The sequence below is a fragment of the Syngnathus typhle genome, linkage group LG15 (assembly GCF_033458585.1).
Source record: "Syngnathus typhle isolate RoL2023-S1 ecotype Sweden linkage group LG15, RoL_Styp_1.0, whole genome shotgun sequence".
In the NCBI taxonomy this organism is placed as follows: Eukaryota; Metazoa; Chordata; class Actinopteri; order Syngnathiformes; family Syngnathidae; genus Syngnathus; species Syngnathus typhle.
In genome coordinates, this window is record NC_083752.1 from 8,417,967 (window position 1) to 8,434,889 (window position 16,923).

At 41.0% G+C, this 16,923-nt stretch overlaps 1 protein-coding gene across 1 annotated transcript in view; it reads left to right on the forward strand.

The window, feature by feature from the left end:
* pcdh1a (protocadherin 1a) overlaps positions 1-14,504 on the forward strand; it is a 49,269-nt gene extending 34,765 nt beyond the window's left edge. The window contains exon 4 of the mRNA XM_061300310.1: positions 10,821-14,504. Within this exon, the coding sequence (XP_061156294.1) occupies positions 10,821-11,191 (371 nt within the window). The 3' untranslated portion in view covers positions 11,192-14,504. The remainder of the gene's footprint in view (positions 1-10,820) is intronic.
* Positions 14,505-16,923: the final 2,419 nt, after the last annotated feature.

Genomic DNA, 16,923 nt, shown 5'->3' on the forward strand with positions numbered 1-16,923 from the left:
TTGCCCTCAAAGTAATTGGTGCCTATTGTGATAGTAACCCCTGAACCCATTTGTAGACACCCATAGTGAAGGATTGTGTTAATCTTAAAAATAAATCTTATCAGGCTTTTTGGCCTGTGTGACTCTGGAAGCAGCTGATGGAGATCGGTAGGTCAAGTGCAGTGAGTTGAGGCAAAAATCAGACTGGAGAAGAGTTCAGTGAGGTCATTGACGGCTTCGAGGTAACTCTGTTCACCCCCCGGTGTCTCGGAAGTGGTGCACAATTAACTCGGTGTATAGGAGATAGCAAAACCCAAATATGTTCAGTGCTATACAAGAAAAACTGAAAATATGTCACTTATTGTTCCTAAAACATGATTATACAGTTGACTCTAGATACAATCAGGTACCTTTTATTACTTTTAATCCCAGTGTTTCTCTACCCTTGAAAGCAACTGCATTTTCGAAACATGCCAGCTGAATCTGGCCAACCTTCAAACTGATAGGATGGATGTTGAACAGACCATTCAGTGTCCTTTGAGTAGAACGCGAAGCAGTTACAAATTTGCTTTGAATGCTACACACAACATAGAAGCAGTTTTATCAGGACAAGTATAAATTCCTCACTTGAAAGCACAGCAATTGTATTATTTTTTAAGCACATGATTTATTGACCTTTTATACTCTCAATTGTCAACAATTGTAAGTAGATTTGCTGCTCAGAAGCTGATTCAAAATTGAGCTTAGTACACAGTTATTGAACCACCAGTTCTGTCATGCCTACTCCAAAAAAGAACCCAGCATCTTTCCTGCTGGTCATTGGTTACAACAACAACAACCAAACAAACTAATATCCGCAGATGGAAGAATTTTGATATGGACGCTTGCCTCGCGAGCGTGCGTGCGGTGTCACTGTCGCTTCCTCTGTGTGGACTCATTGCCATGTGGGATACCAAGCAGGGTGAGATTAAATGGCATGAATGCCATTTGCATGATAATGAGCTTCTTTAGAAATGCTGTCTGATTTTCCAGCCTTAGATCTCCCAGAGGATGCATGTAGTGTCAAATGTTTGTTCTTTTTGAACCCCTGTCAGGGATTTTCTGCTTTTAATAACTACCATACCACTATCACTCAGGGATCAACCTTTTCAGCCTTTATTACCTCTTCCTGGCAACAATCTGTTCTGTGTTTATACGAAAATAATGAGCAAAGCATGTACGCATCTTACGGCATTTCGGAGAAAGACTGTGCAGTGAGAGAATGTCACCTTAATAGGGCTTTTGGGCCCGTGAGTCACAGCTTGGGTCTCTGCCTAGTGTCATAATATTCCACTCATGCACAAGTGCAGGTGTCCTCATACAGGTATCTTGTCGTTTTTCTAGCTAATACTGCAATGGACTACGTCTGTCTGGATCTGCTACCAGAAAGGGAAAGTCATCCGATTTTTTTGTTTTGTAAGAGGCCTCTGTAGGGGGGGAGCCCCATCAAGTGGTCGCCCGCGGCAAGTTGTCTTGAGCAATACGGCAAAAATTGTGAGATCATTCTTGCACATGTATTGTGCTGCTGCTGTTTGTTACCCCCCGCTTGTTTGTAATTTTATTGCAGAGCAAATAGGTTGGTGGAAGAGCCTAACTGGAGCAGAATTCAACTTTCTAACCTGGATTTGGCTTTGAAACCACAGATAGACAATGTCTCATCATCCCCCTATTTTAGCGGTAGCCTTAAGGAAGACTGCATCTAGATCAAATATAGAAGCAATTATACGTCGAGTCATCGCAAAATTCAGATATTTACATTTGAAAAGTAATTCTCCGGCTTGTGTGATCGCAAACAGCATGACCAGACTGAAAATTTGGGCCCGACTGTAGGTAACCGTAATTATCAAACGGCAGCAGAATGGCCAAACCTTTGAATGAGGATAATACAAGACTATTAACTGAAGCAAATTATAAAATTGACTGATTTTAAATATGAGCTGACATATAATAGAGTAGCGGAGATTGCAGCCACATGTGAAATCCAGAAGGAACCAGAATAGAAACCCCATTATCTCAATAAATCTACGCCCTCCTATTTCATTTCACCTTCTTTTGCGCATTAAAGTGATTTCTCTGTAGTTTCATCACAGTGTCCTGCTGACATGAATAACAATAGTGCTGATCACATTTTTTCAGTTGGATGTTATTCCACTTTCTATTAAGTTTCTGAGAAAACACGTGTATCATATATGAATGCAATATTGTATTAAAAAAAAAAGAGAGAAACAAATGTGTCAATTCGAAGACATGCAGGACTTTCTAAAACGTCCTCTTGGGGCAGAGTTGAAGCACCCTCACCTTTCTCAGTCTGCTAGAATGTCCAGCATGGAGCAGCGCGCTTTGCCAAACCGACTACCTGAGGTGGGGTCCTTTTAAGTATCACCGCATATGTGATTTGCTGATGAGGTTAGAGTGCTGTGCATCTTGGAGGCAATGCTGGTGAGGGGGCCAGACCCAATGCAACCTCAGTTTGTCAAGCGCTTCAGGCAGTCATCAGAGAAACGTCCTGTGAGGTCATCCCGCCACGCTGCCTTGTTGGCTACCAAGAGCTGCTGAAACCCCTTCTCTCTAGTGTTCTGACCCTTAATGATGGATACAACTGGAGGGAGTGGGTTCACACTGTAATTCTCTTGACATGAATTTCCTGATTTCCAGAAAGTTACAGAAGAATGGGGTGTCTTTTAGATGCCCACAGGCAATTGATGGTATTGCCACATTTATTATTATTATTATATTCATTTCCTCTGCGATGAAAAGAACCTCACTGTGAAAATATCAATTCCTAATTTACTGTATAGTGTTAATCTATAGTCAACATGCCTTAAGCAACAGAGGATATGAGTTTGTATTTCATGCCATGGTGCCGCAACATTTGTTCTACTGTGCAGTTAGAACAAAAGACCACAATTCTTTTTATGAACTGTGTCAAACCTCACTAATCCCTTTGCCTGTTGTTTGAAACTTCTGGCTTCCAAAGCATACTTTTTCACTTGAGTTGTCCCTAAAGACTTCACGTTCTTCAAGAATTCTGACAGACATTTTCTATAATGAAACTTTCCAGTGTGCAACTCAATGTCTGCGTTAATTAGGCAGTCACTCCACACCACCGGAATATTGTCACTGATTTGTGAGGGTTCCCGTCAGAGGAAGATTCTCGTAGCACTTGCAATTCATCGGTGAAAACCTGTCGGCCTATTGCTCTTGAAGCGATATATTGCACGGCATCTACACTTGTCACTTATGTTGATGAGCTATCTACTTTGAAACTGTGTCTGGCAACAAAATGAGGTAGCCATCATACACGGGCCCAGAAGAACAGATGGCAAGTATAGCCATAAAAAAGACAGATGTTTGCTCATGGGAATCTTTTTTTATTTTTTTGGGGGTGGAAATTTTACTTTCGAACCTTTTTATTCCATATATTTGAATACGAATATCTAACACATGGATACATTATTTCAAACGCCGCCACAATGTCAAGTTGCCAGGTGGGTTAAAACACTCATGTTTGGGTTATATGTGGGCTGATTGGTTTAAGATGATTGTTGTCAGATACTTTTTTTCTCCCTCCAATGCATGGCTTAGGTCAGTCACCAATCAGCGGCTATTTAAGACCTCTGTGAAGTTGGCCCCTGACCCCACGCAAACTTTAAGCGAAATAGTCTGTTTCGTTTGTGCTGGTTTGTGTCGTAAAGAAAATGTTTGTGCAGCTACGTTTTTTTAGCGGTGAGAGATTATTTTTTAGGTCATCCAGAGTTCAGGTAAGGGCAGCTGCAGCAATGTGCTGGTGCCAAATTATTTCATTGCTTTGTGAGTTTTGTATTGGATTTGGACTGGATGCTAACCTTCTTCATCTTGTATTTCTTTCAGACTGCTAGGTCATTTGGTAGATCCAACAGTGTCTCACACTGCTGCGATCAAAGATCCAATTAACCAAGGGATACATTAGGATCGATATGCGGGTGGGGGGGACAAACGGCTCATGGAAGACATCTGTTTTACATGTCAACACGATCAATGATTGAATGAAAAGCAGAGCAGGAGACCGCTTTTTCTGCCGAGAGGGAACATTTTTGACAGCATAGTCACTGATATCTATTTTTTTCTTCTCAATGAAAAAAGACCATGTGGGAGGAAATAAACATGAAGCTAAATCTATTTCTATATACGGTAGGTGGGACACTTGGTTCAAAGAAAAAGAAAAGTACAGTGGTCTTAAATGTATGTGAGGTTACTTGACTGTAGTTGCACATTAAAGCATCATGGATCTGCTGGAGCCATAGGGTGCTGCCTCGATGGCACACAGGTCAATAGAGTGAAAACATAAAACGCCTGAAAGCTTTTAAAGGCTTCAGATGCAGGAACACTGCACGAAAAAAAAATCCTTAGTTAGAGATAGGAATAGACGCTCGCCAAGTGAATGTCACATTCATCAGCAAAGGTCTGGGTGATTAAACACTCCATTGAATAGTCATGGCAGTGTTTTCCCGGGATGAATCTCTCAAAAGTTTATTTTTACGCTGGTTATTTTATTCAGATGCACCTTGAGGTCCAATATTAGCTAAGTGACGCTTCATTTAATATAGAACAACTCGAAGCTGTGCTCACATTTAGCTTGCTCAACCCCGATATTGCACACATCACATATCGACTCCTCAATTGGAGGAGCCAGTGCATAGCGTGATCTGTCAGAAGGTGCTAAGACTTTGTCAAACGCAACCCCTCACAAAGCACTCTTCAAAATTAAGGTCTTCTTTGGCAAAATCGCCCATGTCGGAAAAACTGACAGGAATTGTACAGTCACTCGGTGAAGCATCCACAGCCGCTCTTCCTGACGTGCCGCTGGCCGTCATGTCCGCTCATCAGGCGCTGTCAGCATGTGGTCTTACCTGCTCAGGAAGACTTCAAAGTTACATCCATGAAGTGAAGAAAAATCTTTGTATGAATCCCCCAAGAAGTGTTACTCGAGCCAGAAACAAGCGCCATTCAATGATGCAATGTTAGAAGTGGTATTTAATCCTAATTTGAATTGTAAATCAACACTAACAATTTAAGAGCTCACATTATGCAAACTGACTGAGAGTCATGATTTGATTGCTTGGGCTGTACGTCCGGGCGGTAGAGCGGCAATTGTCCAAATGAATCAAGAAGACATTTCAGTGGACTCAGAGTTTCTTTTTCCTTCACCTGTGTGGTTAAGAATGCCAGGGGAGACTTGATGTGAAAAACGAAACGTGGACTTGTTTCTACCAAAACATTGAATCATTTACATTGTAGTTTGCATTTATATTGTTAAATTGTATTTTTTGTTTGTGATACAAAATGCACAAGACTACCACCAACGAAAGCTGCTAATGTGCAGGCAGGCACACGTTAGAGGCTTTAAAAATAGAATCCACTGCGAAAAAATTGTCAAAGGCAGATGATGCTTTGTTTGAGCCGCTGTATACGAAACATGTTTTGGAATAAATTGTCAGCAGCCTAACAGTACAATGTTATAACAAATAGGGAAATGGCTGACTGCCTCGCAAGTTCAAGTGACAATCTCTTTGACTGAAAACATTCTAATCATGTCTGTGAGATGTAAAAGTGCAAGTGTCACTTTCCTAACTATATCTCCCATCTTTGTGTGTTTTCTGCAAGGAGAATGTGTACGTCAACACCGTGTGTGTGCTTGCAGTGCTTGTGTACCCCTCTGGAGAACAAAAAGCTGTTTTTGGTTCTTTCGGCTTGCTGTGAGAAACTGTTTTGAGCGGTTGTGTGGGAAAAAAAAAAAGCTTGACATGTCATAGCTAAAGATATACAAAACCCTGTTTTTTCTTTCAAGGATGACAGAGTATATATTCACAGCCAGTTGTTATACTGACAGCCCAAACCAGTCGCTAATGTCTACTCAGATGTGGAGTATTTTACTTTTTACTTTTTTTTTTGCCTTTGCCACATAAACTGTTTGCAGGGGCTACAAACACACCCATTAATATCACCCACACACTCCCAACCGATAGTGGCTGTTATCCCTCTATGAGCTGTGGCTCTCATATTTTTTCCACCATCGATCATAGCCGTGTGCCACACGCACTAGAAAGCAGCCGGTGGGGAGACGCAGCATTTGCAATCAAACGGAGAGCGGCAGTGTGAAATCTCAGGAAGAGGCAGCTTCCCCACCGCCACCTCCCAATGCCTTTGGGCAGGGGATCAGACGATGAGGAAGCCTGCCTCAGACACTCGACACCTCCCACTGGCACCCTGATGCAAGCGGCATGCAAACCCACCCTTCACATGTATCAGTCAGCCGAGGGATGGCGTGGTGTGGGGCTGGTGGGGGCTAAACTGTGCGGCTACCCTTACCCCTGTGACTACTCTGCAGAGTGCCACTGCATTCGAGGTGCTTTTAGAAGCTTTGCAGAGGTCCACACTGAGGATAAAGAAATGTGAGGATGATCACTTTCTTTTTGTGATCCGTGATTTCAGATTGCACATGAGTCATATGTAACGTTAATGCAGAATAATACAGGTAAATTTGTTTCTAATGGCGGATACAGGACGTTAATTCCAGTATGTACATACTGGAAGAAATACTCCTCCTCGTTAAAGCTAAATTACAAAACCCTCCGGAATCAGACTGACAATTCCACTTGCAAAATATAGAAGCAATTATTTCCTATTATCATTTTTCTTAAAATGCTCCTTCCATTCAATAATTCAGGGACTCACCAGTCACAACATTAGGTACCTGCACAATCTAATGAGATTCATTACAAAGTCTGTATCAAATTTACAGTCCGAGTCCCACAGTGTAAAACTAAATTGCAAGTTGTTAGTCAGGGATGCCTGTCGCCTTCCTGACTACCGTCACCACTGACGCCATTATGCCGTGATATTTTTCTTTCAAAGGCAAAGGACATGAGTCACTCGTGATTCAAACCACAAAAGAGGAAAAGAAATCTAATAAAAGTAAACACATGCCTTATTTGTATTTGTTAATTCTTTCTTGATGTATGCACTAGTGATAGGTTAATGGCACCCAACATAATGATGCTAATTAATCTGTTTGTGTTTTTAAAATAATTTGTGTTATACCTACAGTCAAGAAATAGACAGTTGTCTATAAATAAATATAATTCATAGCTTGTTGTTTGTGATGGTTTTTAAATTAACAAAATTATCTCGCAACACAGTGCAGCGTAGTTGTACGTACATCACGGCAAACTAAATCCATCCATCATTTTCTGTACAGAACTGCATTTTTCATGAAGGGTCACATGGTGCGAAAGAGTTGCTATCCCAGCTGACATTGTGTGATACGGGGGGGGGTAAACCCTAGACATTTCTATAAGAGGACATGTGTATTATCATTTCATTGAGATGAACAGTTGACACATTTTGTAGGTATCCTTCACTATGCATGAGGAAGTTACTCCTTTATATTTCCCTGTGTGGGACAAATAAGGAATATCTTATCTTTGGAAGAGCGAAGCAGATCAAGTTCTTTTGTGTATTTCAGCTTCAGTCAACATCCATCCATTTAAATTATTCATTTCTTATGGTGTATTAAAGAGAGGGGGGGGGGAGTCATATGAGCATGTTTGTTAGTGTCATTGCATGTTGACAACTGCTGTAAAATGACTTTCTTAAGCTTGAAATGATATGCATACTCATGACGGCAACAAATCTGACACGCCAGACTGTAGTTCCCGAATTTTGAGCTCTTGCTTGTTTAATTATCAACACTATTTCACGAATAATGTGAAAATTTAGATGAAACACAAACAGAGATGAGACTTTTGGGACTTAAAATAGCTGCTCTTTGACCATTGACGTTGTCTCCTGGCACAGTGGAAGATGCGCTTTGACATTGTGAGAAGAAAATGTCAAACTTTGGCAGGCTATGAGCTGTCTGCTTAATTTATGGCTGTTGCTGTTGATGTTGTTGATGCACACCCAGTGGTCGTTGGCATCAGGATGCATTACATGCTTTCTTTGGGTTTCATTAAACATGGTCAGTGCCTTTAAAACTTCAGTCGTTTAGTAAAACTGACAACCAGTAAAGATTTGTCAATGCTTTGACCCTCTTTGCAGTTCACGAGTACATTAAAAATAAATGTGTTTATATTTACATGACATTATAGTTCATCCTTAGTTGCAGCATAAAAACTGGGTTTCAATAAAGATGCGTGAATGATTTTTTTTGGGTCTTGCAGCTATGCAGAATTTGACACGAGGCGGCTTGGTGTGGAGTAAACCTCCTGGAAGCTGTGGAGAGGCTTTAATCAAGTGTGAAATCCTTTTGGAGTCTTTGCCTACACAAGTGTGCTCACGCTCAGACGCTCAACAATTCGCCCAACTCTTCTCCCTTGAACATATTTTGTAGCAGGGGTCCATTTCACCAAAGTGATGCATACACACAATATTCTCGGAAGAGATGAGAAATAAACTCCCGTCATCATGCTTGAGATATACACACGTATTGTTTTTCTGTCTCCTGTTGAAGATTTGCATTTAAGCATTTTGTGTTTATGCCGGCATGTATTTGGGGTTGGCTCCATTTCAAAAGTATCATTTTACTGAATATAATTGTAAGTGAATGATATAATTAAGAGAGAATATAAAAAGCATAGCTCAGTTGAGACGCTGTAAAAGCAGCAATTAGGATTAGGGGGAACAATGAGATTAAGGGCAACAAAAGATAGAGCAACAGCCTATTTGAACAGAAATTATTATTGTGACAAACAATTGGCCGTGCAATATGGGTGATTTTTTTATCTGTATACATGTGGGATTGTTCTGTCTTCAAATACCAGCTTCAAAATCTAAGAGGTATGCTGGCACGTTATATCAGCAATTTTGCCATGGCAACCCTCTATCACCTGCAGCCTTGGTCTATAATATACGTAAACAGCGGTGGACCAGCTGGGACACGTCAAATTAGCATTCTTGTTCAGAACATTCTTGTTCAGAATATGTGTACCCATCTTGAGCAAACTTTACCACCCAGTTTGTGTAATGTCTAAATGTAAACAACTGACATTGTTCGTGTTTATTTCAAAACGGGACGTTATGATTGAGGAACTTTCGATCAGTGTTTAGCATGTGCATTAGTCTGCTTGTCTTTTTCATTTTATTCCCATTCCCTGCAGTTTAAAATCAGTTGGATACTGGGTATTCAACAGATGTTTCCATCCAAGAGATTGACTAAGGAATTAAAAAAACAATTATGCAACACGCCGTTTTTTTGCCCTCTGCAAAGAGTTTATTACTCATGCCAGAGAAGAATTTGAACCAAATAGTCAAATCATTTTGGGGTTGTTTAGAAGCAAATCCCTTTCAAGCTATTGTCAAATTTCCCCAAGGTCCGATAAACAAAATGTCTGGGACCTGTATCGACAAGGAATCTTTTAAATGTATTTTCATAAGCGCTATCTCTACTTCAAATAATAGATGTGTGGACATAGCTTTGAAAAATGATTTTAAAAGCATTCAAAATCTTGCTGTTTGATTGATTTAAAGCCTCAGAGCTCTGCCATTTTGTGAGATAATTATCTTGTTGGTCAACAATACAATACTGATGTCCAATGTCGATTAAGACGCCATTTCCTTCATGGGCTGCCCGAACTGCCTGTGGTTTATCATCTCATGTGCTTGCATCAGTCCAATCCAGCAACCACAAAGCTCTATGCATTCCCCACAAACACATTCACTCCGATACCGCTGTGTTTCTGCAAGAACAGACAAGGCATCAGTGATGAGCATGCTCTTTGATTTTATGTGCAATGTTGACATGACATAACACTAATGTATTTATCAGAGCGATCAGAACGTTCTATGAGGCGAGTGTCAGAGTGATATTGTCTATTCTTTGCTTTACAGACATTGATTGCCTGTCCTTGTCAGAGTATGAAAGGATAACAAAGACAAATTCCAAATGGTTTCCATCAAAGCACGACCAAAAATGTAGTCTGGCAACAGGTAGGCTGTATGACAAGTCAGCCGGCTGCCTGCTGCACTTAAAATGACATTCTTTGTGCAGAAAACTAGCTACAGGGTATTTTTCTCATTGTAGTTAGTTGGTTGGTTAGTTAGTTAGTTAGTTAGTTAGTTAGTTAGTTAGTTAGTTAGTTAGTTAGTTAGTTAGTTAGTTGGTTGGTTGGTTGGTTGGTTGGTTAGAATAATGGGTTAATAAAGTGATTGAAATACACTCGTTATTTTGTGATCAGGAGTTATTTTGTAGTTTCTTTGCACAACGGAATTAGGTCACTGCTTTATCGTCTTGTTTATTTAATTAGGACTCGCTGAGTAAATATATCATTAAATAAAACATTATTGATTGACAGCACAGAAATTCTCCACACTTCATCACACCCATATTTATTTATTTGAAAGCAGATATATTTTGGTGCATACTTTTTTTTATGATACAAAAGGCATGTTGTAGAATCAATCAATACGCTGCTGTTAAAACTGTTGATGTTGAATTTCAAGCATGCTCGACTAACTGCTGTCGGAAACTCCTAAATGACACAGACACAGCACGCCATCTCCTGAATGTATCCCATCAGCTAGTGGACTACACAGAGTCGTGCTCATTACACAGCCATAGCAACAGCTACATAGCAACTGCTGCTCACTGCATAGCAACAGCTGCAAAGACCTCAAAAGAGGAGAGGGAGGGGGGATTCTTTGTGTTCAGATGACACTGTTTCTGATCGGAGATAGATTGTAAAGACGTTTATCAATGTTTGTTTTTTATTAATAAGATGTTTCAACGCACACTAACAATCCCTTATTCATTCTTCTGCCTGCAGACATTCGCTCACTGCCTGATGTGGCAATGACCGGAAACTGTACAACTGAGTGCAGTGAATTGGGCCATTCAGATGCGTGTTGGATGCCCGGGCATCCCTCTCCCGTACGCAGGACCAGGAACCCCCCGAAACTCTCCACCTTTGTGCCTTACCAGGAAAGAGGGAGTCTGGGACGCCTGGCAAATGGCAGCGCCATTCTGGGTGGCGAAGAGCACCGGTCACGCCTTCCACCCTCTCGCAGTGCCTATACTAGCAGCGGTCACGATGCCAGTCAGGACTGCCCCTTGGAGGAGATGCCGCTCAGTGTAACATCTGAGTTCCCACCCACCTCGCCACCTGCCCACACTCCAAAAAGAGAAATCTATCTGTGAATATTGGCCGGTGCACAAATGAAGAAAAGATCAACCATGGCAGTGGAACAAATACGGCTGCCCACCTACCAATGCCAATGCCCAGTTGAAATTAACACGAGACAGTCATGCATTCTATTAGCGGCGTGATCACTCGGGTCATTTGCCATCTTCACCTTTTAATTTATTAGCATATTTATTACAAATTCCACAAGGTTAATTGATATGCGCTATAATTTATTTATTCATGAAGTTCAAAACAAGTCTGGTCAGTACTACTTTTAGTAGTAACAAATAATTGTTGTAGTTAGCCAAGTCCAACGGTGTCTGCAGTGATCTTTTGAATTTGAAACTTGTGAACAGTGCTTTTGTGCCATTGGTAGATATGGATAGAGCCAATAAGGCCATTCAGACAACATTATTCTTTTGACTACCAATCAAATGAAATGTTCTCTTGTTGTACAGTGCTGTAAATACATTTTGAACAGTGTGCTATACGTATAATTTTGTCTGGCAGAAGCTGATAAAAAAAAAGTAATTTGGCTCAGAATTTCGGCGTAGTGAAGGCTTTCTTTGCTGCTGCTGTTTAAAACTTGATTGAAAACATATCTGGGAAAGAAGCTCAATTTTGTGGAAAGCATTTATCCGCGCCATATAATCACAAACACCTTCAACCCCTAATCATAGCAAAATGGCCTTTACCTCTGCTCCCTGCCAAGTTTCACCGTGGGTGGAGAAAGCTCTGCAGTAACATTTCAACAAGCATTATGTTCCATTGACTCTCAGCACTGTGACCTATAGTTTATCATCAAAACGCTTGACTTGGCCATAGTCCCCCGGAGTCACATGGACCAAACGACAAATTGGGACTGTTTTTTTTTTTTTTTTTTTTGCCTCAACTCCTTGTGACTCACTCACAATATACCAGTGTGTCATTTTTCTCTTCTGTTTTCAAGCTCTCCTCTATCCAGACAATCGACTTACTAGAGCTTTCCCTTCACAAGGTATGATGACGCCTCTCGAATTAATGAATATGTAATGTGCTAGAAAAAACAAAAACAAAAAAAAAACCACTTATAGATCTTAAGTGGGAAATTGGAGTTCATACCGCACTTAATGTAGTCCTCTTCATTCTAAGCACTGTTCTTGTTTTTTTTCAAAGCATCCCATTTTATCACTCACTGTTTTAAGAGGTAAATTCAGTGCCCTGTGTATCTACTTATTGGAGAAAGGTGCATGGTCCTTGAAAAGCATCGTGCAGGTAAATCATCATTAACGTAATGTAAACAGACTTGTATTCAAGCCAGCGTTCTCAATACATCAATGATTCCCCCCCCCTCCCTTTGGCTCCAAAAATGTAGGGATTTGTTTCCCCTAATGGAAATTTTCCAAGTCAACCTGAAGGATATGCCTGAAGGACACTTTGTATTAGTCAGTAATTGGAAGCTAGTAATGACTACATTAGCCCGTCTTGCAATATGGTACAGTGCCAGGCGATGTCTTTGATTCAAACATTGATTTGATTAGACTTGTAGATACCTTTCACCTCTGCAGCAAAATTTCCACGGTGAGATTGTCTCTAAGTAAAGAAGAAAGATCCCCGAATAGACCCATCCTAATGAGGGAAAGTAATGAGTCCTGAGCTGTGGCGTGTGTGTGTGTGTGTGTGTGTGTGTGTGTGTGTGTGTGTGTGTGTGTGTGTGTGTGTGAAGCACCTCCCCAGGACAAGGCGCCTACCAAATAATGCACATCTACCCGCCAGCACTACAATCAGTTAAAAGGATCAGCACTTACCTCATCACGCCGCCATTGAAAACTGCATTTAGAGTAATTGAACTGAATACATATGGAAATTACTGGACATGGCCATGATTAAATAATGTGGGCGATTATCCTGCCTTGAGGGGGAGAAAAAGCGCATTATGCTATTTTCAAAGCCATTTAGTGACTGAAATAAAATTCAAAACAACAGCCATGATGCACTGTGATTAAAGCCCCACGAGTAGCCGCTTCATGGCCCGGAAGCAGCGGGTGCGATCACTGACCTGGAATTGACGACAAACTGAAAGACGGCAAGGAGTGATAAAGCCAATGCTACATCGCCTCAGTCACAACTTTTATCCGTTTAGGTCTTCTTGACTCATGTATTTCGGACCTGCAACTGCTTTGCATCTATCCTTTTTATCTCCAGGGATTAATCCACACCTGATACCAGCTTAAGTAGACGCTTATCTGAAATGTATCTCCTCCTCGATCGGCAGATTGGGGCAGGGATGATAGCCGGTGTACTGTGTTCGCCACAAAATAATGCTTCTGTTTTTATTCAGATCCTCAAATTGATACCAACACAATCAAAGAGAATTTACCCACGTTACCTTTTGATTTGACGTCTTACTAAATGACCCCTCTGAAATAGAGAGAGGATGACACTGATCAAAATAAAGGACGTCACAAAGCACTGAAATAGATTTAAAGTATGTTGAATAATGTTTAATTTGTACTTTGCATTGATTTAATGTTGAATTCACTTGAGTATATTTTGCCTCTCTGTAGTCTGTATTGTAAAGTGATCATTTCTGTGGACAGCTGGACAAATTACTGCGCTGAAATTGGCAAGCGGTTTTGTTTTTGTGTCAGTCAAAGACTCTTAGCAAAGCGGTTGTGTGAATTTTTTTTTTAAATATCTGTTGGTGGTGTTAGTGTACATAGACCTCCACAACTCTCCGTCTGCTCGCAAAGCAGGCTGGGATTTCGCATGAATTCCAAAGATAATTGGTAGAAACTGTTTACTATTTCTTTTCTTTCAGTTTCTGAAATGTCAGTGCTGGTTTATATTAAAAAAGGCCCCAGAAATTTAACTGCGCACATATTTTCATCCTTTTCACCGCCCATGGAAAACAAAGACGATTGCCTTGAGAATATGTCTTTGCAAGAGAGAATCTAGTTGTTATCCTAATTATTGGTATATTTATATGGGAAAAAATGCTTGTGATGCCATGTTTTTGTACAGTTTTATGTACATACAGTGACGCTTTCTAAAATTTCAGAGAAAAGCCGATGGCACATAAAAATTGTAACTTGTTTTATTGAGCTGTGCACATCTTTGCCTTGGTTGGATTGACCTTTGCTGAGTCGGTGTGAATGTGGCCGTTCTATGCCTGCACTGTAGTCATTCACTGGCTCTCACCTCCTGAAGACTTAATCGAGTTATGTTTGTTGTGAACAGTGGATTGTCTTATCTTACCAGTTTGTTCAACTCCTGTGTTCAACTTTGTTCTGTTTTAGCATGTTGACAACTTCTCTTGTAATACTGTCCTCATGAACTTTGTAATAAAATAACTTCAGGGAAAAAAAAAGGCTCTGATTAGTCTTGTGTCACCATTTCCTGCTTTCACTCTGGATGTCCCATTGTCACCGGTTGATGATAAATAAATACCGTAATTTTCGGACTATAAATCGCTCCGGAGTATAAATCGCATCAGCCATAAAATGCCCAAAAAAGTGAAAAAAAAAACCTGTATAAGTTGCTCCGAAGTATAAGTCGCATTTTGGGGGACAATTTATTCGACAAAATCCAACACCAAGAACAGTCATGAACGAGCAACAACAGGCTAAACCAGGGGTGGGCAAACTACGGCCCGCGGGCCACATCCGGCCCACGGGACCGTTTAATCCGGCCCGCCAACCCTGAACAAATTGTATTATTAAAACCTTTATTTTTGGGTCATTTTGCCTGCAATGACTGTGTTTCCCCAGTAGATGGGGAAGCGCTCGCCTGCGCATTTACTACCGGAAGCCGTGTCAGAAAGCTCGGTGCACACTCACAAGTGCGTGTACGTACTCAGTAGTACGGACATGGCGCACTCGCGCTCTATTTGTATCAGTCCCGAATTTAGAGGGCTGTGACGACAGCATTCTTGTAATTCGCGCGCTGAGCTTTCAGATGCAGTTTTGCGCTAAAGCCACCCACAAACCTTCCCCTGGAATCCTTCCATTAAAATGAGTCGCCCAAGGAAAAGCAAGGTGGACACAGTGCCGAGTGTTTAAAAGAGAGTGGCCAATTTGGCTCGACGTACGCGACGTGACGTTCAGCCACATGAACGTCAACATCAACCCGTCACAGATCGAGGTAAACGGACCAACACTTCGGATCTCTCCTAAGAATTGCCACAACAAATTTTACTCCAGACTATGACGCACTAGCAAAAAAGGGAGACCAACATATTGTTCCCACTGAAAATGAAGGGGAGGCTCTCAAGTTTGTTGTAAAAAAATGCATTTTGAATATGATTTGTACGCATAGCAGGGATTGAAACTAACGACCATTCTCATTTTCAAACAATGCAGGATGCTCAAGGACATTGATGCACCACCTGTTTGCGACTAATCTTAACCTGTAAAGTTCTTAAGGCTTACTTTAAGGAAGTGTTTCCCGTTTCCTCACCTCTGTTACCAGGTGTTTGCGAGTTAAAACTCTGCTCTGATTTTCAGATACCCCTCACCGTGTTGCCGTTTTGATTACTTTATTTGGGTGTATGCTTTCACCGATTCTTCAAGATGATATAGTTGGTCAGAATGTTTGCCGTTTGATGTGATCTCATAAGATAAACATCTTTCATTAATCTGACCTGCAGCCACTGAAGTGATGGAGACTGTTATTCATAATAACAGTGTCGTATTTTATGAGAATCACTGATAGCAGTTTTTTAGTGAATTATTATTATTTTTTTAATGCTGTTAATAAATGCATTTGTTTTCAAAAAACGTCTTTGGAATATCCTAATAAAGGCCAAGATCTTTTATGCAATGACCTTTACAGGTCGCGTATATTACTTCACACAAACACTACGTCCATTTGCTCCTGATTCGGCCCTCCGGTCCAAATTTAGAACCCAGTTCGTCCCGCGAGTCAAAAGGTTTGCCCACCCCTGGGCTAAACGATAGGTATGCTAACGTGACATAAACACAAACTAAGAGCTGAGAACGGCCCTGACGTAAAATTCAGTTATTAAAAGAACTATTACATAAATAACACGTTAATAAAACCATCTGTGTCACTCCAATTCATTAAATCCATCAATCGTCCTTTGTCAACAATGCGTGCGCGCCGCTGACGGCGCTTGCACTTCAAAATTTTCCACAGGCCCATATAACGATATATAGATTATATATCAAATAACTATTATATAAGCAATAATGTTATCAAACCATCTGTGTCACTCCAAATCATTAAATCCATCGATCGTCCTTTGTCAACAATGGGTGCGCGCAGCTGACGGCGCTTGCACTTCAAAATATTCCACAGGCCCATATAACGATAAATAAATTAGATATCAAATAACTATTATATAAGCAATAGTATTATCAAACCATCTGTGCACTCTAAATCATTAAATCCATCGATCAAACTCCTCGTCCTTTGTCAACTACGCCGCGCGTGCGCCCTGACGTCAGCCTCGTCATTATTCCACAGATCTACTATATGACTATATTGTAGCGTTAAAAACGTGGGTTTGGTAAACGGCTCTTTATTTAACAAAACAAACTTCCAGGCTTGTGGCGGTGTGGACTTCCAGCCACGGAAGTGGAAGAGAGCTCCATAGAATAGGACCGGGCGTGCGTAAAAGCCATGACCGAGTCCCATCCACCGTCCCCGGACATCCACCCGGCCGAGCACCGGCCCTCGACTTCCATCCACGGAGGTGAAAGACAGCTCGGTAGAGTAGGACCGGGCGTGCGTAAAAGCATTGTCC